The sequence below is a fragment of the Solanum tuberosum genome, unplaced genomic scaffold (genome assembly GCF_000226075.1).
Source record: "Solanum tuberosum cultivar DM 1-3 516 R44 unplaced genomic scaffold, SolTub_3.0 scf00004, whole genome shotgun sequence".
Lineage (NCBI taxonomy): Eukaryota > Viridiplantae > Streptophyta > Magnoliopsida > Solanales > Solanaceae > Solanum > Solanum tuberosum.
In genome coordinates, this window is record NW_006238930.1 from 3,524,972 (window position 1) to 3,545,767 (window position 20,796).

Sequence of the window (20,796 nt, forward strand, 5' to 3'; positions counted from 1 at the left end):
AGAAAAAATATAATATTAATGTAATGTAATTTAAGTTTGAAAATCAGTCAAGTTGACTTTTGAAAAACAGAATATGAGAACAAAAAATGGAGTGAGAGTATTGACTTTCAAGTTATTTTGGGAGTAGCATCAAAATAAATGATGACATGCCCCATACTCTTTGTCTGTCTATATTTTCTAATACTCCACTAGACACAAAAATATTTAAGATTCTACTCTCCTCCTTTTTTTTTTGAAAGAATCTATACTCTGAGTCTCATTTTTTTAATGGCTTCTTGGAATTCAGTTCCACTGGAAGTGTTGTATAATGTTTTGGGATGGATTGCGTTTGTCTCATGGTCTATTAGCTTTTATCCTCAGGTCATTTTGAATTTTCGGAGGAAAAGGTTATTTTCTGCTTTTATTTTTCAACTTCTTTTATGAGTAAGTAATGTTTTAGGTTAAATTTCAGTTTCTGATCAATTATTTTTTTTAACTTTTTAGTGTGGTGGGATTGAATTTCGATTTTGTGGTGTTGAATTTGACGAAGCACTCGTCTTATTTTATCTACAATGCTTCCATGTTCTTCAGTTCTGCTGTTCAAAGACAATATCATCATCGATATGGCAAAAATGAGGTTAATAGTGTGAATCGCGCTATATGTTTTGCCCTGATCGATATATATATATATGGTTTTGTTTTGTGCTAATTAACTTTCATTGTTTAACTTCAGATGATACCTGTAGCTGCCAATGATGTGGCTTTCTCTACTCATGCTGTTCTTTTAACAGCCTTTACCTTGTTTCAGATTTCTATCTATGATGTAAGTGTACATATCTTGTTTACTCTTTTCAGTTCAAATGATTAATTTGGTTAGAGTACTTTTCAGCGTGGAAATCAGAAGGTATCCAAAACTGCTATAGCAATTGTATTTGTTGCTTGGTTAAGTGTTGCAGTTTGTGTGTTTGTGGGTATCCCTAAGCATTCCTGGCTATGGCTAATCTCCTGTTTCAAGTAAGCCAACCTTCTTTTAAAATCCACAATTACTTGTATTAACTCACATTTTTTGTCTTGTTCAATCCATTATCACTAGCTTTTTTATTCTCATTATAATAGATACTCTAGTAGTTATTTGTGGTGAGGGTTATAAATTTCATGTATGATCGATCACTCAACTGAACTCTATCTACTATAACAAATATAGTCCTGACAAAACTATTTTTTGTCAAGTTATTATTTTACAACGATAAAATGTCACACTTCTTTCTCTTAATTGCAGCGGATTGCAGGTTGCTATGACAGTAACCAAGTACATTCCCCAGGTAAATGGCTTAAGTCTCTGAAATTCTTGCTTTGTTTGAGAAAAAAAAGTCACATTTTCTTGTCAATTGCATCTAATTTAGTGCTCTTTTGTTACAGTTATTTTTATGATATAGTGGTCTGCTTCTTTGACATATTACTTAGTTTACTTCCAATGCTTAAGAATTTTGGCTATGGAAAATCTATATATAGGCTGTTATGAACTTCCGGAGAAAGAGCACTATTGGTTTTAGTATTGGTAACATTTTGCTGGATTTGTTTGGAGGTTTAACAAATTACGGGCAGATGGCAGTGCAATCTATAGATCAGCGTGAGTTTCTGTTTTTCAATAATATAATCTTCCTATATGCAGTATCTAGTTTTTGTCCAAGTTTGTGTATATATTATATGCGCCTAATAAAGTATTTGATCTACTTTTGCTACAGATTCCTGGGTGAATTTTTATGGAAACATCGGCAAGACTTTGTTGTCATTGGTATGAAACGTTCATCTGTGTTTTTACCTATATACATACACTCGTCTTTGTTTTTGATCTAATGAATGTTGCAGGTGTCGATATTCTTTGACATTCTCTTCATTGTGCAACATTATGTGCTATATCCTTCAAGAAAAGAAGTTGTTTCTCCTAAATTTGATGTGGTAAGAGAGAATATATCCATCACTCAAATCTTCCTATCATAATGTCTTATTTATGATTCGATAAAAATGCTTCTTAAAATCAAGTGTTTCTAGTGCAAATATTTACTATTGTTTATAATTTGGTTATATATGCATATACATACACATGATACTTCTTCGTGTATTACTCAGGAGGAAACAAGGGACATTGAGGGACGGTGATTGCTGCTCTATTCAGTTGCTTGTAAAACAGAGGTTATTAATTAAGTGGAATTTGATTTTTCAACTTTCTCAAGTCATCTTGGTGTACGTTAAAGGCACAATCTGTATAACTCCAGTACTCTTCTTTGAGTCGAAACATAGTTAAAGAAGATTGGTCATCAATATCATTTGACATTTGGAGTATTTCAAAATCAATAAGTAGTTTCTTTATTGATTTGGTCTGTCATTTCTAAGTTCAAGCTTGTTTTAGGAATTTCAAGTTTTTCACTAACTAAATTTTATTTCTCCATGTCCCAACACTTACCAACCAAATGGTAATATCATAAGTACTATTCATGAATCCATTTCAATTATATTAACTTTAAAACCAATACTAGTACTGAGTCACAATCTAAAGCCATATTTGATTGATCCCTCGAATATTCTATAAATAGTTTTGACCCAATCATGTAGTGCCTGAGTAGCATTAGATAATAGGGAACCTATATATTATTAAAGTTTTTAAAGTTCTAGTTAATTTTTTCAAAGTTTGTGATATTAGAACTTTACCTAATATTTATGAACTTTGAAAATAAATTAGTTAAGTTTTTATATCTATCTATAAATTTTTTGACAATAACATCCAAGATAGTGTATGATAACAATTTACTAACATTTTATTAACTTCAAAGAGTCTTTTCTTTGAAAAGTCTGTCCGTCTATTTTTAATTGTCATGTTGAGCTTTTCGAAAGTCAATTTGACTAATTTTTAAGGTCAAATTAGATTACATTAATTTGATATTAAACAAAAAATTTAGATATTCAAAAACTATACAAAAAATACTATACAAATTGCAATTTAAAGCATATCAATATTATGAAATATATATACATCATAAAATATTAGTCAAAGTTATTATCGTTTAACTATAAAAAAAAATCATGACAATTAAAAATGTACGGATGACGTATATGCTTGTTTGATTTAATTTCTTCCTTTTCTTTAGTGTTGTTTAGGTGAAGAAATTATAAAGACATTGTTTAGGTGAAGAAATTAGAAAGACATTGTTTAGGTGATGAAATTAGAATCAAGGAGGAGATCTTCACGGCGACAAGGTTTTCTTGTCTTGAAAGAAATGCAAAAAAAATTGTAAAGAAAACATATAATTAGATGTAATGAAAGATATACTCAACTAGATATTATTAATAAAATGTTAGTCATTTACACATTTGATCCCTCCGAAATTCTATATCTATTTCGACCCAATCATATTGTGATTGATGTTATGTCGTAATTTTACTATTTATAAAAAAAACACTTTTTAAAATATTTTAAGTATAAAACAGTTTAAGAAAATTACTTGGAAAAGAGTCCTTACTTGATTTTAAAAAGAAATTAAAAAAAAACATAATTTAAAAAGACTCAAACAGACAAGTCCTTAAGAAGTTCTTAGTAACACTTCAAACATTTGGTTAATATATACTTTAACTACTTTTTAGGAAAATGATTTAACATTAAAGTATTATACTTTAATACTTGACTTTGAGAAAATAGTTAAATAAAGAAAATTCTTCAACTTTTAAGAAAAGAAAGTTAATTGATTAAACATTTGGATTGAATTACAAGTTATCAAAATTTTAAACAAAATTACACCAATTAAAACTTATTTGAATCGTTTTAAAGCATGAAACTATTTTAAATTAATTGATAAATAAAAACAAGCTTACCTTATGAAAAAAATACTTATAAATAATGATTATTTCAAAATGTGACCAAGTAAAGAAAACTAATTAAATAAAATTATTTAAATAAAATAAATTTTCGTAACAAAAAATGGTTCGTCTTGAAATAAACAAATAAACACAAACAAATAACTAAAGTAATAATGGGCTTGGGCCCAAGTCTAGTTGCTGAAAATAACTTGGGCTTCAGCCAAAATTCATCCCTCAAGAACTGCTGCTGCACGTTGGGCCTTTGGCCTACTTTTGCCTTTGAAAACCTGTGTATACGTTCAGTGTATACCCCAGTATACTAAGAGTATACGGGATGTATATCAGTCCGTTTTCATGTATTCTGCTGTAAACAACCTGTATACAGTCCATTTCTATCTTCAACGTATGTGATTCAGCTTCCCAGATCTGTACAGCAGCTTTCCTTTCTTCAAAAACAATTAAGGTCGACTCGATAAGAAGGATTTAGGCTTTGGTAGACCATCCGAAATGCAAGAAGAATAGATTTGGGTCCAACTTGGACTCCGCACAGTCTCGCATGTAAAGAAAGTAAGAGGAAAGAATTAACAAGACTAATCCAAGATTGTCATTAAACAATTTTACCAATAAAGAAGCAGTAAGCAGACATGGATTCATCAAACTTTAAGACATACGAAAGTATTAATTAATTGAACAACTACTAGCACAAACAACCAAAATACATACTCAAGGATTTCACTGGAAATAGTACTATGAACTCATGGATAGAGATCAACTTTAAATAGGATAAGCATTTGAATATTTGCAGAAGAATTAAATGTATGATGGATCAGCTAATGAATCATGATCTAAAAAATTTATTTACAGTAACTCAAGTACAAGCCAACCATCAGCGAAAATCCAAGGAAAGTAATATAAATCAACAAATATTTAGTGACTTATATCATGCTAAAGTAGTAAAAATCAGTTAAGTTTAAGCTATTATATAAGAAAAATATAACCACTACTCATGATAAACACTGATAGCTAGATAGATTGTTAATAATTCAACACATTCAGTTTTTAAATAGTGACACAAGATAATCAAAGCTAATAATCAATGTTAGCAGTGAGCAAGCTAAAAAAAAACTAAGAAATAAAGGCTTGAATACTACAAGGGATTAAGGGAGAGGGTTCACATACTAACGATTTGATTAATAAACAAACAACATAGGATTCAAACTGTGATTAAAACCATCAGACTTAACAAGACATATCGATTTATACTACAGCAAATCACCACAGAGACTAAACAAGAGATAAAGAGATTTTAAGGGAGAAAAAAGGACTTCGACAGATTCACTACTATCGATTAATATGTAAGCAGAGTGAGAACAAGAATAGAAAATCAATCAACAATTTCAAACTTTACACCGATGAAAACAGCGCGGGCAACGAGAGAAATAACAATAGCATAATAAACTTGAAAGCTACCATCCATAAAGGCTACATCTTTAGAGAACATGAAAGAGGAATTACCTTTTCCAGGGCAGCGAACTTGAACTCGAGCTGCTGGAGACGATCCCACCATCACAATGAGACTCCGACGAGCTTTTTAGCAGTCAGTGAAAAACAAAGAAAAAAATGTATTTCTTCTTTTTAATTTTTGAATTTCTCTCTCAATTTCTACCCTTTGTAGTGAAAACTAAGGAGGCTCTTTATAGAGGGGTGAAAGGGGAGATTTTAAGGGGGAAAACGGATAGATTTGGGATGAATTCGAATTTGAGCTGCAGGGGATGGGAAATCCCTGAAAAGAGGAAAAAGGGGACGGCGAAGTGATTGCTGCAGCTGTACGAATGTACCGTAGCGCCGTTTGGAGCTGCTGCCGATGTGACGGGTCAGAGTCGCAGCTTTTTCCGGATTTGCCGGACTGATACGTCTGGGTTTCGTCCTGGTCGCGTGAAGAAGACGAGTATAGGGCTCGTCGGGTATGGCTATTGTTTGTTGGGTCGAGCGTTGGGTATTTGGTGTTGCTGTTGTATGGAGTAGTTTAGGAGAATTGGGTTGGGTTTCTTGTTTTGGGATGGACTGGGTCTGCTTGCTGGAAACGGGCTGGAGGAATAATTGAAAATGAGCTAAGTGAATTGCAATTGGTCCATTGAATTGTGAACATAACCCAATTGAATTTACTTAGCAAACTTGACTAATAAATAAGTAAGACGAATTAATATAATTAATCAATGAGCTTCTTAATCTTAACAAAATATAATAATTAATTTAATTACAAACTAATTAATTTAAAATTAAAACCATAATTTAGACTAAACTAATTAAATAAAATATTTAACTAAAATAAAATCTTTTGAGATGATTTTCGAATATTCATAAAATGAAATAATTATATACATAATAATTAAAATATATACATGTTTATTATTAAAATTATTAAAAATGACTTGGGAAATATTTTAAATTTTATAAAATTAATTACTTCAAATCGTTTGTAATCGAAGAGGCTCGATGATTAATATACATTGTGGACAGCCAAAATTGGGTGTCAACAGCTGTAACACTAGATAATAGAAAAATCTATATATTATTAAAGTTTTAGTTAAATTTTTCAAAGTTTGTGATATTAGAACTTTACCTAATATTTATGAACTTTGAAAATAAATTAGTTAAATTTTCATATCTATCAATAACAATTTTGACAACAAAATCCAAAGATATTGTACAATAACAAATAACTAACATTTTATTAACTTCAAAGAATCTTTTCGAGATAAATAAATATGTTGAATAGATGTTTGTTATGAAACTAAAGATAAACAATAAAATACGAAAGTAAACAAAAAAGATAGTGTATGACAACAAAAATGACTAACATTTCTAACAGTGAAGTTGAAGCTAGCGACGACAACGGCGATAATGGGTATTCTTTATTTTAACCCTTTAAGAGTTAAAGAAAATGTTTCCTAAAGATAACTTTTTCTTTCTTCTACCAATATAAAAGGACTTCATTTTTCCTCCACTTGGCTCCCCACATTTCCCAATTTTCTATTCACACCTTGCTATAACTCAACATGTATTAACATATAATTGTATGTATTATTGAGTATAATTTCCTATATGTGACAATATAAGTAATTCACTCCAAATTTGAATACATTTATTTCTTATACAAACGAGTGACCAGTGAATTGTTGAAGCAGACAACACTTGATTGTCATGTTTGTTTGCGTATTTGATTTCTGGAGGTTGGTTATTGATAGTAATATTAGTCTTAACATAGCTTCATGATAAATCGAACTTATAGAATACTTTGGGATATTGGAGAAAATATAAAATTTATCTTGTCTGCTAATTTGATGACGGAACCTTTCTTTTGAGATGTCATTAACTTGTTTTGAATAATTGCCTATCACGTTTCTAGAAAGTATTTTATTTTTAAGGAAAAAATTATTACAAACTTCATTAACTATATATAGATGAGATAATATCAGCTTGGTGGATGGGTCAAATACTTTAGCCATAGGCATAATCTAAAACATGGAGAAAGCAAAAAGGAAATTCAATTTTGATGGTTTCTGCTTGATTAATGCATTTGGACTTGCATGGATAACAAAAGGGCGAAAAAAATAAGAGGATGAACGGTGAATCTAACATTCCAAACTCTCTTCTTCCTTGTGAATTCAACAATCGTTCCTTGCAAACCTGAAAGATGAACAAGTATATATGGATCGATTTAAAGGATTTTTTTAGTGCATATTTCAATGTTTAAGATGTCATCTCTAAATTAGAACATTGAATAATTAAAATTATTTATTTTTCAACAGATAGATAATATTATGAGAGTACATATTTAATATAATTTATTAATTATATGAAAATCCATGTTATGAGAGAAATGAAAATGACCGATTGATGAAAAGTCAGAAATATGATCTTTGTAGCCAAACTTAATTATGAATGTATTCTGAGTTTTCAATTTTAATTTTTGAACTTACCTCTACATAAAGTTCAAAATTAAAGTACAATATGCCCATTAAGTCAACATATATTGTTACAAAAAGTAGTTGGTGCTCACTACTCTATCTAAATTAATTTCAAACTTTTTATCCACATACTTCATTATCATATAAGTTATCACTAAGAAGTGTGTCGAAATGATCTATTTCTACCCAAAAATCTCGTATTTAAATTTTGAAAATAAAAATATTTCTTTAGTCTAGTGTGGTATAACTTTTGGTGATTGTTTTTTATCACACAAATCTAAAATATTTCTAGATGAATTTCGAACCCCAAATAATTTACAATGTGGCCATGGGTTGTTGGCAAATTGTGTTAACATAGGCTTGGAGGACACGCACCCAAAAAGAGAAAAGAACATGTCCTCAGTTGACTAATTAAAACACCTTGCTTCCCAAGTTTTCCCACCTCTTCCACCTCCAAAACACACACACACTATATATAAATAGGTTCCCTTACCAATTCCAAAACCAATTCACTCTTTCATCTTCCAAATCATTTTTATTTTTTTTATCCTTGTAGAGAAAAAAGATTCATTTTCTTCAACTTGTCGAAAAAAATGAGGAGAGAAGGTCGCCAACACGGTATGGTCCGTACTTACCCAATTTTACCCTCTCCATGGAACCCAAGACCCGAGCCCAGGTACATGAACAAGTCCAATTCACCACCAACCGCTGGGCTTTTCGCAAAGGTCCCAACTAAGCCCAGTAACCATTCCAAGTTCACCGGCAAGTGCGGTAGACCCAGGTGCACCAGCTGCCATATTCATCCAGCTGGAAAATCCAAAGACAAGACTAAGGGCACACAAAAGATAAAGGGATACGGCGACGTCGTTTCGTTGGTTACTTGGAGAGTTGTTGATGCTAGGCCTGGGTTGAATTTATCTGGATTTTCAGCTACTGGGATTTTGGATCATTTGGATAGCGATTGTTCTTATTACATGGATCATGAAATTTACTATGATGCCGCCGATGAAGGTTACGGAGATCAGGAATTGGTAGTTGACTCCGATTGGTGTCCGGCGATCGGCGTTGAGATTGAGGAGACTGATGAAGAAAAAATGAGTTTATGTGAAGTGGGATTTGTGTGGGAAAATGTTGAAGAAGATGAAGATTGGTGTGTTGTGGAAGGAATCTAATTCGGTTCCTTCCAATTGTATTTGTATTAACCTGTTGCTGAACAAAAAATGTTACATTTCTGTAATTGTATTTACTGTCAAATAAATTGGAACATTCAGATGACATTCGTTTGCAGTTTTTTGTCATATGCATTCACCCTTACAATTTTGATGCTTGAGGTGCTAACTACTTTTCTTATTTTAATTAGTATATTCTCTCTGTCCTATTGTTACGTATTTTGACTCTGGCCCGAAGTTTAAGAAAGAAAAATAAAGGCTTTTAAAACTTCTGATCTAAAAATGAATGATATAAATTAATGTGACTATAAATTATTTTCTTTAAGAGTAAAATAAATATTTTAATATTTGTTACTTGATATAAAATTATATTATTCTTTTTTAGACGGACTAAAAAGGAAAGTAAGTCAATTTGGAGGAACTAGTATTATATATATATATAAGCATCTTTGTAATTGTTGTATGTCAACAAATTAAGATGATAGTGTCGTATAAGAAAATGATTATCCATGACAACTTTTTTTATTGTTATCCTAAAAGATGCACCGCACAACCGACTCATTGCTTCGTCACAGTTTTTACATTGCGTTTCTGTGTTGTCCTCAATTAGTGGCATAATGTACAAACAACCAAACCTTACAGTTTATCGATAAGAATTCCAAGATTCTTGTTGTTCTCCTTTCTTTCATTTCTAGGATGGTATATGTACTTGAATAAGAAAAATTCTTAAAAAGGCACCAAAATAGTGGCCTAGGAAAAATCATGAACTTTTAAGTTTAAATTTGAGCTGCAAAGGCAATTTGAATGTATGAAGAGGACAAAATATTTTTAAAATGACTTGAGAACCTCTCTAGATAGCTTTTTATACAAGATTTTGGAGTTGCTTCTCCTTGAATCATATTAAGGGAAGACACATTCATACACCTCCAAAACATTCATTCTGTTGGAAGAAATACCCAATTGAAACACATTCTAATAAGACACTACTCTTTGCAAGGAGTGAAGATTTGTGAGTTTTTTCAGCTAGTCTTCTTTCTTGGATTCTTGCAAGAGTCATTCTTCGCCAAAGATGAAGAAGCTGGCTTCGAGACTAAGCCTTGCTTTGAGCTGGGAAATGGCATTCTTCCACGTTTGGGCAATTGAGTTTGTGTTACTGGGATCTGCACCAAATAAAACCATATGAACCACTGCCGGAGAAGGGAGAGCATAGATAGGAGCACTAAGGCACACATATATAGAGAAAAGGATTCTGTGATCATAATCAACATTGAGAACAACATAGGATGCATTTTGACAAAGGGGACAAAAGTAGTTTTTAGGAATATCTGAATAATGAAGATATAATACAATGTAGTGGTACCTTTTTTGCGTGATCTTTTGCTGTTTCTGTTTCCTTGTAGAAATCAGGCAGGGGACGAGCTTTGAAGCAAAAGCTTTGTCGAAGTCTCCTAAGTTCCGTTCCTGCTTTCTCCTGCAAGCAAGAGTTTGTTGTTACGAATTTGCAATTTAAGATGTAACTCGAATGTCAGAAATTATGGTAGAGGAAAACTACTCTAGAGGCCCAAGAATACAAAAGATGGTGAAAACTATATTTGTGCATACATATTAGGAAAATATTACTAAAGATAGTGCAAAGCATTTGCATACATTTTTCGGGAAATATTACATAATACTACATGTTAGAAACTTTTATATCTTTTAATATGATATAGAGCTGCTACCTTGTGATTAGTAGAAATCATATGAAAAGCAAAATATGGACGAAAAGAAGAACTGATTACCAGTGGAAAGAGCAAAAGCATCTATTGCTATCCTAATGTTCAGTGGTGGAAAAAGCTCAAAGTTCAAACACTACTTTTCTTTGTTTTCCTTCTTTTCAAATAGGTGCTGCAGAATTCATGGTAAAGAGAAACATTCTACAAGCCATAAAGCTCAAAGTTCAAACACTACCTTTAATGTGGTTTGTTGTTGAACTTTCTTTTCCTCATTGGCATTGAATTTCTCTTCAAGCTTCTGAAAGTATTTGCAGAAGTACAAGATGTGAGTGAAAATAGTTTTATAATGCAAGAAGATAGTCCATAGTATTTAATATATACACTTGCCTGTTTCCTTCGTGTAGCTCTTTCTTCTGTCCTCAAAGAGAAAGGAGTGGATAAAGTTGGTGATTGTAATTTGTTTCGGTAGGCTGTGAAAGACTTGGAACTGAACAGGGAACACCAAATGTAAGTGATATCCAATGACACAATTATATACTCTATAACCAAATACTTGCAGAAAGAAGATTATCACTGTCCTGGTTCATGATAGTTTGACACATCACACACCAATATACTTATAGGTGTAGGAAGATAACTAAATTCAAGTAGAAACAATTTTCTCTCAGATTCTCTTTAAAAAGTCTCCTGGTCCTGGAGAAGTGCTCAAACTGTATCCACTAAAATATACTTATTTTGAGTTATGGCAAAGCCTGGTTACACTTAGCTTGAACTTTCAACCAGCAGTTTTTACACATAAAGCGAAAAACGTTCTGCTACTATTCATTCAAATGTACAAATGATTATGCTACTCTTGTTGAATCTAGGGTCATCATGTAATAGGCACTTACACAGAAGACAAAATGTTCCATTTAGGCCCTGCTGTTCTACTTCCTGAAGCTGAGGGATGAATCGGTGTTTTAATCCTGTAAATAGGAAGATACAAGAATTGGAACAGGAAAGGTGGAAAAACTAAAGAACCATGTGTCAATGGAATCAATGAAATGCTTGCCAACAGTTCTAATTAGACAATATAGGGAAATATACCTTCTGCTTTCTGAAGATGGCGTTGTCATGGGACGGTTTGATGCACCATTTGATGTTGCCTGCAGGTGAAAAGTGAAGCAAACATTAGGCACACCAAGAAAGACTATTATAAGTATTAGCATTTAGAAAAAGGAGCTCAAACAAGGGGAGGAAAGTTACCATAGGAGTCTTAAGAGGAGTTGCACACTGCTTAGATGCCGCCTTGCTAGTAGTGGGAGCAACCTTTGAACTTTCCTTCTTGAGGAAGGGAGGTGGAGGAGGTATCTTGTGTGCCTCTTTGGCAGGAGTAAAGTTGATCAACTTGTTCAAAGATTTTGGGGTTGATCTCACTTCATTCATCAAGTCCAAGTTAGAATTTGTTGTGATTGGTGTAAAATTGTTCTCTTTATCGACATCAAGAAGAATGTTATGCCTAGAAGGCGAAAATGGAAATTTTGATTTTTTGGAGTAGACTGCTGATTTGAATGAAGAAAAAGCAGATTTTTTCTTGCTTGTCACCGATGCAGGATCATCCTCAAGTTTAGAGCTGGAGCTCTGCTGAATCAAATGGGATAAATCAGTTCCATATAGCATTAGAGATTAGTATATGGATCAATCAATACAATGGACTGCCTTGGACTGTTTATAGGAAACAACATCTCAACCTCTGAGGTAGGGGACCTCCCCAAACCCCACTTTATGGATTACACTGGATATGTTGTTGTTTATATGATTCGATCAATCAATTAGGCCTTCATCACAAACTAATTGGGGTCATCTATATAAATCATCTCATAAAGACTAATATACTTTCATAACGCCAGAGTTTCTTAAACTATTGGTATGATTAAAGAAGTTCAAATTTAGGCCAAAGTAGTGTAAAGAACACATATTTACCTTAATCTTCAGCAAAGGCTTCTCAGTATGAGATGTTTCACTAATCTCAGAACCTGAAACTGTTTCTTGGGTTTCACCATTCTCAATTTGGTTTGATGGTTCTTTCTCTGTAGCTTCAGGAGTACCAGGACCCTCCACTGGGGACTCACTCTCTATCTCCTCCGCATCAGCAACTGAAACTGAATCCTTAACCATGGAATCTGTTGTTACAGCATCAGGGTTCTCATGAACCTCTTCTTGATTAGCTTCTACACGGGGTTTTACAAGTGAAGTAGAATCAGGGGCTGAATTCTTGGTGATTTCAGAATTGGGGTTTTCTTGATTGGCTTGTTCAAGCAAAGCTGCAGCCTTTTGGGCAGCAATTTTCTTGTAATGGGCTTCAAAGAAAGCTTTTTTCTGGGCAACAGAACCTGGCTTAGCATACCTCTCAGCCTCCTCTACATATCTTTTATGAGAAAAAGTTGACCATTTTTCCCAATCCAATGACTCAGACACAAATCTCCCAAAAGAAATTGACTCCCCAAGTGCATGCACAGGGTTCCCCTGTATACTCAATTCCATCCCAAAAAATCAGCAAGAAAGGAGAAGAATCTTGAAAAATAAAACAGTGGAGTTTTTATTTATACCTGTTTTATTTCATTGGGTATAGCAGAAGCATAAGAGAAAGCATGTATAAGACAAGCTGAGTCTTCCATCATCAGTGTGGCTAGAAAATAACAAGAATGGAACCTGAAAAAATCAACAGAATAATTATTGTGCCGTTACTTAAAATGATTTTTTATGGCATGTAATCTCTCTTATCTGTCTCTCTGTTTTTGGATCTCAGCATTTAAATTTGAAATTCAAATGTAAAAAAAGCGATACACGTTGTTTGAAGAAAGGCCACTCATAGAGTAAGAAGAAGCTAAAGGTGTCATTTTTTTAAATTTAGGCCAAGTGCTTCGATTTCTGAAATTTCTTTAGACTTCGGCCAAGTGAAACGTTGTCTTTTTCATCTCCAGAATGGGCCCACATTATTTGAACTTAACCCTAGTAACGTTCCAATTTTAATATTTGTGACATTGCTTAACCTATTTAAATATTTATCGAAAAAACAAAAGTTCCACATTTCTCCTAATGTGGTTGTAACAAGTCTTGTTAGTAAAGATAAAAAATATTTGGACACAAAATTAATTTATTTTTTCTCAAAACATACTAAAATAATACAAAAGGTGTTACGTGAAATCAAACGGATGAATTACAAATTTTGAGAAGTCAAAGTTTGGTAAATCCTACGTATATTTTGCTTAATTTGTAGACCAACCATATGGTGGGACCACTTTTTTTTTTTATAGAAAATAAATAAATAGATGAAATGAATTTGACGTCTTACTAATTAAAGAGCAGTAATTCCAGTCTTCCACGAAAATTTAACTCATAATAATGTGATCTGATTCTATAAAATTACGAAGTTATTATTCACAATCTTGATTATAATTTTAGAGATGTCATTGCTGTATCGTTTTCATTTTTAGGAGAAATACATGTTTGTTTGAAGCAACAGATTGTTGCAATGTAAGATGCTACAGATTGTTGAACTACTAGTTGTTATAACATCAATTTTTTCAAGTAAAACTGAAGTAGCTGTTTCACTTTAGGAAATAAGCACACATGAAGAGCCATATCAAGAAGCTATATATATCTTAATCAGCTAACAACACTCTAATTATGTGCTTTGACAAATGCTATTGTAACTATATGAATATTTTTGTATAATAAATCAATAAACAATATCATTAAAATTAATAAATTAAATACGAAAGTTTATTATAGACTGATCATTTTCAATTTAAATACGACCCTACTTTACTAATCATGCGTCTGCTATCGATTGAGACAGTACATGAAAAGGGCTTTTTCAGCTAATAATGTTATCATGCGTTCAAACATATCCTCGTATTTGAATCGAGAAGATGGTATTAAACCGCTCATTTGTAGATTTCAAACATATTTTGTATCGAAAAGATTCACCATAAAATGTCAGTCTACGACAATCTTCCTCCTTTTATCCTAGCTTGAAACTGACAATCAACAATGAGAGCAAACCAATACAAACAGAGTTATAAGATTGATAAACCAACAAAGAAAGATTGTTTAGTACTCCCTCCGTCCCTATTTAGTTGTCCATATTTCCTCTTTTAGTAGTCCATTTTGACAAATCAAGAAAGGACAATGAATTTTTTCCTATTATACCCTTATTTAAATAAAGTTGTCATAAATAAAGTAAATAAACTTATGAACTTCCCAACATTGATTAGTTATCTTGAATGAATTTATTTTGGAATTGTAGATTGTACTATAAGGGTAAAATTGTAACTTCACTATGCTAATCATTGTTGCCTTAATCTGTGTGCCATTTCAAAAATGGACAACTAAATAGGGACGGAGGGAGTAATACAATACATTCTATGTAATCTCACAAGTGGGGTTTGGGGAGGGTAGAGTGTACCCAAACTTTACCCCTACTTCATAGAGATAGAGAGGCATTTCCAGTAGACCATCAACTTAAATAAACTGCCAAACAGGTAGAAAAGGGGATAGATACATATATGCGAGCAATAACAACTTAATGTGAAAGGGAGAGTGTAACGCTGACAAACAAGAGAAGGAACAACAGCAAAAACAAAATAATGCAAATAACCAGAGCACATAGAAAACCAGTGTAAACCGAGATCAAAGAACAAGAAACTATACGAATAGTGTTAATACTACCTAGTGCTAATTGTTTAGTAATATCACTGGAATATGGATAATTTTTGTGGAATTTTCACTCCAAAATAGAAGGAACGAGTACCAAAAAACCACGTTCAATCTCTATCATCATTCCTCTTTTTTCTGATACAGATTAAAGAAGACATTCTAAGATGCCAAAAGTAAAAAAGAAAGAAAAAACGAACTGTTCCTTTCATTCAATCAAGCATGTTCTGCAACACCAACATGCATCCCAAATCAAAATTACAAACAAAGAGCCTCCTTAATGTTCCTTAGAAACTAATGACCTCTTTTGTGTCGCATGTTCAATCTCTAGATCTAGAGTATAGCACACCACAAATTCCGCTGAACATATGATAGCATATCAAGAGCTAGTCTTTGAAATATTTGCAACAGTACAATTTTATGTCACCATTTCACTCTGAGCATATGGGGAGGATGTTTTCCAGCTTAAATAGTGTGGATCAGCCTTCTCATGGCCACGTCTTAAGGTCATCTTCGTCTAGGTGGATCCCGGCTTAGTCCATGTTTCTTCAGAGTTCTGATGTAATTTCTCATAAGGGTGAATTTGTTACTTCCAAGATGGTAGAAGTAGTCCCATGTAAAGATACCAGTCTTATGCAAGTCATCAAACAATAACCTAGGTTGAACCATATAAAGAGAATGAGAAATAACAAAAAGTGAGACTAATTTGTTAAGACACAAATACTTGTTTACTCTTATTACCTCACTCCATAATTTCCAATAGGTTCTGCAGACATAATTCCGACATGACACCTACCAGATATGACCTTAACACACAAGCACATGAATTGGAAAAATTAAAATAGTGCAATATTAAATCCGGTTTGATGATGGAACTCTGTTGCCAGTAAAAAAGAAAACTGAAAGTGTTCCTCTTGTTACCTTCTCACCACAAATCGATCTGATCTTACTATCAACAGCGGGGCTGTATATTCTCAAATACTCAGCTGACAACTTATACAGACTACCATTTTCAAACTCAACCTCCACCTGAAAAGATTCACAAAGTGAAAAGACAAGTCAAACTCACAATGCTGGAAGCCTATAGTAAACAAGTTTACACTTTGCAGAATCCAGATTGATGCAACCAGAGATACATGAAACCAGTCTCCAAAATCCATTAAAGGGACGTGACTATAAGTAGATTCAGGATTTAATTTTTTTTGGAAAGGCAGCACTCTAACATCACCTTTCTCCAACTATATGTGGACTCTTTAAAACCTTTTTTCCGTTCAATACAATCAAATTGTCAAAAGTATTTTCATGAGTTTCATTTAATTCTTCCCCTAGCAAAATAATTTTCTTTGTGAAAAATTGTTAGGAATCTTGTGTGCAGTTTAGAAAATATGGCATTCACATCACACTTGAAACAGGAAACAATAGAAAAAAACATATTTATCCTTCAACAGAATACACAATTAGGGCCTCAAATGTCCAGACGAATTTAAATTGCCTAACTGCCACCTAAAGCTTATAATGCTACTGTGTGCACATCATTATTGACATATCAAAGAAAGGAGTACAGGTTCTATAGTTCCCTAGAACAGGGTGCGCATTCACTTGGTGCCTCAAACACAATCCTTTGAAACTTTATGTATCAATGATGGTGCAGCAAAACCAACTCAATAGTTCCTTCTCAAAATAAAGAAAACAATCGAAGTGACTAGCATGGAGTATTTTCTTAGACAAGCCCGAAAGATGAATGTTTACCATGGAATATTATCCATGTTTTATTGTCAAATAAAATTCCATCAACCCTACATAGTAAATAACACATCTAGTATTGAAGAGGAAGTTGCTCAACTGAACATGAACCAGAATGAGTGAAAGCAATAATTTAGTTATTCACATGTAAATTCATTGCAACAAGTGTAAACTCAAAGCAAGTTAAAATAATCTAACATGATATAACACCATTCATTTGCATAAACATTTTGAAACGGTTCAATAAAATATTCATTGGATTGTTCGGTTATGAGGTAATACCAATTCAGTAAATGCAGTTCCCCACAACAATTCCATAAATTGGTCTTTCTTAAACTGTTGGCAACCATGGGAATCAATTCTTAACCTATATGAAATTCTTGTTGAGCAGAAGTCAGAGGAAATAAGAAAGCTATTGTAATACGAATTTTTTTTATGAGAAGGTAAAGGTCGAAATTTGAAGCCTCCAACATCATGGATTAAGCTAAAACTTTATTTTAAAAGATTTCCTAAATATTGTTATGTGCTGAATAATTACAAGACAAACATACATAAATTCAGGAATCCGCAGAATGAGAACATTACAGGCAAAAATAGGAACTTGAAGCATACAACATCATGGGTAAACCTAGATATTAAGTAAAGAAAATTTTCAAGAAAAACAATCCACTTACAAATTTAGGAGGTTGAAGAGCAAATCTGGTGAGGCGTGGAGAGTCTACTGCGGTGTGTATGCTTCGAACACCTCTCCGGATTACATTCATTTCTTCTCCCTACTATCTCTGTGAGGAGGATCCGAACATCAACAAATTGGGTCGGGTCACGGCTGCCCCATTAATCATTGCAATGATGGGCTGTTAATTCTGGACCCACTACTCTTTAGGGCTTTTAAAGTGTAACTTTATCCGATCGTCCCATTTTGGGACTCTTGTGCCTATTTTTTGTTTTCCTAATAAATCATTAATCTTTTTAAATGGTGACTATCTGACAGTCTAATATTTTATGTGTGAATTTGAGTAATATATGAGCAACTATTAAACACAATTTTAAGTTGTTCGAAAAGCAAAAAAATTCAGAGATATATTTGTACACTTTTAAAAATAGTTTTTAAAGGATCTGCTGGCCTTTAATGATCTTTTTTTTTAACTCAACTTTTTAGAAGAAAAAATATCGGGAATTCTTTTTCTTTTGAGAATTTAATAATTGATGTAATTAATAATTACAAGAATTTCCTTTTCCATTAGATAAAGAGTTTTATTCATCTTTTTATAATTTTTATTTTTGTAGCTTCTTAAAACTTATTTTCTACATTTTCTGTTATATCCTTCCTTCAACTATTGTAGTTGCAGTTATTTTTGTGATTTTAGCTTTTACTTACTGAATTACGTTACATTGTTTTGTGTGCATAATTTCGACTGTTCATAGGTAAATGAGAAATAAAAAGAAAATTTAGGCATGATAATCACTTAACTTATTTGGTGTATAGCAAATACTACACGGTTATGTATTAGAAAATATTGATTTCCATAAGTTAATGATGTGTAAACATAGTAGTATCTGCGGTAGCAGCAACAACGACAACAACAATATGCAACAACAACGATAATAGTAAAATAGCAATTACAAATATATTGTGATTCATACTTTGGGTTTATAAGAAGAGCTTATTAGGTAAAAATACACAATACAAAATCAGTAGAACTCTATTCAAGTTTTCATATCTCAAAATAAAATAATTAATTTACTATGAGATCATTTGCGGATTTAAATTTAATAAAGTTAGCCTATAAGATTTTCATATATAAATCCATATTTCACATCAAGAATATTGAGTTCAAATGAACTTTGGATCCGTCCCTGAACGATTAATAGATGCGACTTAAAAGTAAGCAACTATGTTACACATTCGGTTAGAGCAAGCATCGCCAATAAATTTATAGACCTTACGATTAAAATTTCACTAAACTATAGCACAAAGAAATATAAATTACAGCCAAAGTAACGAAGAGGAAACTCGTCTCCCTGTACTTGTTTTTCCTTTTGAAGAACAATTCTATAAATAAGAAAACAAAGAAGAGGGAGGGAAAAAAGAAAAGTTGGGCAATTATTAATTGTACTTTCTCAAGAGGAACAGGTCCTCTTCTAGCTGATTGATCGCACATGAGAAAATCGAATCCATCCATTGTTGTACAGAATCTTCTTCTTCTGCGGGTGCAGCAGCTACATTTGATGTTGTTGAGAAATTGATAGATTCTTCAGCTTCCAAAGAAATTGAAGGACTGTAACAAGTCGACATAGTTTTAAAACTTTTGTTCCATAACTCCTCATTAATATTTTCACTCAACATATTGTTTGGTAGTGAAATATCATTAGCATTTTCAATGAAGCTCTCTGTTTCATTTCTTTTATCATATGTCTCTGTTATTGTTGACAACAGCTCTGTTTTATCATCTGATTCATGTTGGTATTTTTCCTTGTCAATTGGTTGGTGAGTTAAAGGGTCTATTCCCATAAGATGTAATCTCTTCTTAATCCGAGTGTTCCAATGGTTTTTGATCTCGTTATCTGTCCTCCCTGGAAAATACGATGCTATCTTAGACCACCTGTCAAAATTAATTGCATACAAAAGTATCAGAATTAATCGAGTCAATAAATTTCAGATGGTTAAACGAATTACAATACCTGTTACCAAGACGAGCATGAAGCTCTATAATCTGATCCTCTTCAGCTTCAGATAGCGCTCCTCTTTTCAAATCAGGTCTCAGATAATTAATCCATCTCAGTCTACAACTTTTCCCGCATCTTTGCAAGCCTACACCACACATTCACAACGATCATCTTTTGTCTAGGGGCTATTATAGTCATATAAAATTGTACTCTCTCTTAGATAAAACGATCACACAAATAGACATGTTGGGGTTTCGAGTATCACCACTAACATATTATCAATTGACCCAATTAGAAAAAGAATCAGGCCGGCACATGAAAGAACAGAAATAACTAGAATAGAGTACCTGCAAGCTTGGGAACGGTTCGCCAACACTGAATGCCGTTATTAAGAATAAAATGGACAAGCTTATGATCTTCTTCTATAGTCCATGGACCTCTCTTCAATCCAACTCTATCACAACAAGGTTGTCTTCCCATTTTTTTTTTTAACTCTTCAAGTTTATTACACAATTGGAGAAGCTAACTAAAACTAGTAAAGAGAGGAAAAAGGCCACATATATAAGTAGTTAGTACTAATTATTACTCCTTGACAATCATTTCTCTAAGGAAAAAGAAGTTTATATTCGAAGCAATGAAAAGATGCGTACAGATCAGCAAAGGGACATATAACAAAAAAGATGTGCTGCTTAACAAGGGAAATGCATGATTGAATAGAGAAAAAAATTTGTAAAGGTGATGCGCATGGAATATGTGTTACATATATTAATAAAAAGTGGGAAGCCACCATCCCAATCAAACTTTGCTCTTCTTAGCTAATCATATAACTAGTATTATATTTTAAAATTTGATAAAAGTCATCCTCTCTTTGTGCTTTTTCCTTTAAAACTCTAGTGTGGTTTGGTTCAAAGTATAAGAAAATTTAATCTTGCATAATTAATACTACGATAGTATTTTGTTTTTGCATACTAACGAAAGTTTAATTAATATCGAAAAGTAAAT

The 20,796-nt window shown here is 32.6% G+C and overlaps 5 protein-coding genes across 6 annotated transcripts; 2 read left to right on the top strand and 3 right to left on the bottom strand.

The window, feature by feature from the left end:
- Window positions 1–133: 133 nt before the first annotated feature.
- Window positions 134–2,353, top strand: LOC102589926 (cystinosin homolog). The gene is made up of 9 exons (XM_006338585.2): window positions 134–386; window positions 484–616; window positions 713–802; window positions 869–993; window positions 1,259–1,301; window positions 1,492–1,609; window positions 1,725–1,774; window positions 1,849–1,938; window positions 2,110–2,353. Exons 1-9 carry the CDS (start codon window positions 268–270, stop codon window positions 2,137–2,139), a joined length of 798 nt encoding a protein of 265 aa, XP_006338647.1. The 5' UTR covers window positions 134–267; the 3' UTR covers window positions 2,140–2,353.
- Window positions 2,354–8,207: 5,854 nt separating this feature from the next.
- Window positions 8,208–9,089, top strand: LOC102590240 (uncharacterized). The gene has a single exon (XM_006338586.2). It carries the CDS (start codon window positions 8,396–8,398, stop codon window positions 8,972–8,974), a length of 579 nt encoding a protein of 192 aa, XP_006338648.1. The 5' UTR covers window positions 8,208–8,395; the 3' UTR covers window positions 8,975–9,089.
- Window positions 9,090–9,736: 647 nt separating this feature from the next.
- LOC102590569 (histone H3.v1-like) lies at window positions 9,737–13,603 on the bottom strand. Of its 2 annotated transcripts, none has more exons than XM_006338587.2 (9): window positions 13,275–13,603; window positions 12,649–13,191; window positions 11,932–12,309; window positions 11,773–11,831; window positions 11,577–11,651; window positions 11,074–11,173; window positions 10,922–10,984; window positions 10,332–10,442; window positions 9,737–10,131 (listed from the first exon to the last, which is right to left on the bottom strand). In XM_006338587.2, the coding sequence occupies exons 1-9, from the start codon at window positions 13,344–13,346 to the stop codon at window positions 9,991–9,993; spliced, it is 1,542 nt and encodes a 513-aa protein (XP_006338649.1). In that variant the 5' UTR covers window positions 13,347–13,603; the 3' UTR covers window positions 9,737–9,990. The 2 variants fall into 2 exon arrangements, with proteins under 2 accessions (XP_006338649.1, XP_006338650.1); XM_006338588.2 differs by having other exon boundaries at window positions 11,932–12,306; window positions 13,275–13,602.
- A 1,837-nt stretch (window positions 13,604–15,440) lies between these two features.
- LOC102591163 (uncharacterized) lies at window positions 15,441–17,945 on the bottom strand. The gene is made up of 4 exons (XM_006338589.2): window positions 17,802–17,945; window positions 16,306–16,413; window positions 16,126–16,190; window positions 15,441–16,039 (listed from the first exon to the last, which is right to left on the bottom strand). Exons 1-4 carry the CDS (start codon window positions 17,889–17,891, stop codon window positions 15,892–15,894), a joined length of 411 nt encoding a protein of 136 aa, XP_006338651.1. The 5' UTR covers window positions 17,892–17,945; the 3' UTR covers window positions 15,441–15,891.
- A 1,181-nt stretch (window positions 17,946–19,126) lies between these two features.
- On the bottom strand, window positions 19,127–20,429 carry LOC102591492 (myb-related protein 315-like). Its single transcript, XM_006338590.2, has 3 exons — window positions 20,142–20,429; window positions 19,810–19,939; window positions 19,127–19,730 (listed from the first exon to the last, which is right to left on the bottom strand). Exons 1-3 carry the CDS (start codon window positions 20,272–20,274, stop codon window positions 19,235–19,237), a joined length of 759 nt encoding a protein of 252 aa, XP_006338652.1. The 5' UTR covers window positions 20,275–20,429; the 3' UTR covers window positions 19,127–19,234.
- Window positions 20,430–20,796: the final 367 nt, after the last annotated feature.

What these genes read in the sequence shown, in the direction of transcription:
- LOC102591163 (XM_006338589.2), bottom strand. Translation starts at nt 17,891, where the DNA reads ATGAATGTAATCCGGAGAGGTGTTCGAAGCATACACACCGCAGTAGAC. An exon ending in CTCTTCAACCTCCTAAATTT is followed by an intron (nt 16,414 to 17,801) that starts GTAAGTGGATTG and finishes GAATCTTTTCAG; the next exon opens with GTGGAGGTTGAGTTTGAAAA. An exon ending in GATCGATTTGTGGTGAGAAG is followed by an intron (nt 16,191 to 16,305) that starts GTAACAAGAGGA and finishes TTGTGTGTTAAG; the next exon opens with GTCATATCTGGTAGGTGTCA.
- LOC102590240 (XM_006338586.2), top strand. Translation starts at nt 8,396, where the DNA reads ATGAGGAGAGAAGGTCGCCAACACGGTATGGTCCGTACTTACCCAATT.
- LOC102591492 (XM_006338590.2), bottom strand. Translation starts at nt 20,274, where the DNA reads ATGGGAAGACAACCTTGTTGTGATAGAGTTGGATTGAAGAGAGGTCCA. An exon ending in AACCGTTCCCAAGCTTGCAG is followed by an intron (nt 19,940 to 20,141) that starts GTACTCTATTCT and finishes TGTGTGGTGTAG; the next exon opens with GCTTGCAAAGATGCGGGAAA. An exon ending in CATGCTCGTCTTGGTAACAG is followed by an intron (nt 19,731 to 19,809) that starts GTATTGTAATTC and finishes TAATTTTGACAG; the next exon opens with GTGGTCTAAGATAGCATCGT.
- LOC102589926 (XM_006338585.2), top strand. Translation starts at nt 268, where the DNA reads ATGGCTTCTTGGAATTCAGTTCCACTGGAAGTGTTGTATAATGTTTTG. An exon ending in TTGAATTTTCGGAGGAAAAG is followed by an intron (nt 387 to 483) that starts GTTATTTTCTGC and finishes TTAACTTTTTAG; the next exon opens with TGTGGTGGGATTGAATTTCG. An exon ending in AGTGCAATCTATAGATCAGC is followed by an intron (nt 1,610 to 1,724) that starts GTGAGTTTCTGT and finishes CTTTTGCTACAG; the next exon opens with ATTCCTGGGTGAATTTTTAT.
- LOC102590569 (XM_006338587.2), bottom strand. Translation starts at nt 13,346, where the DNA reads ATGATGGAAGACTCAGCTTGTCTTATACATGCTTTCTCTTATGCTTCT. An exon ending in AGCCTTTGCTGAAGATTAAG is followed by an intron (nt 12,310 to 12,648) that starts GTAAATATGTGT and finishes CATTTGATTCAG; the next exon opens with CAGAGCTCCAGCTCTAAACT. An exon ending in AACAACAAACCACATTAAAG is followed by an intron (nt 10,443 to 10,921) that starts GTAGTGTTTGAA and finishes TCTTGCTTGCAG; the next exon opens with GAGAAAGCAGGAACGGAACT.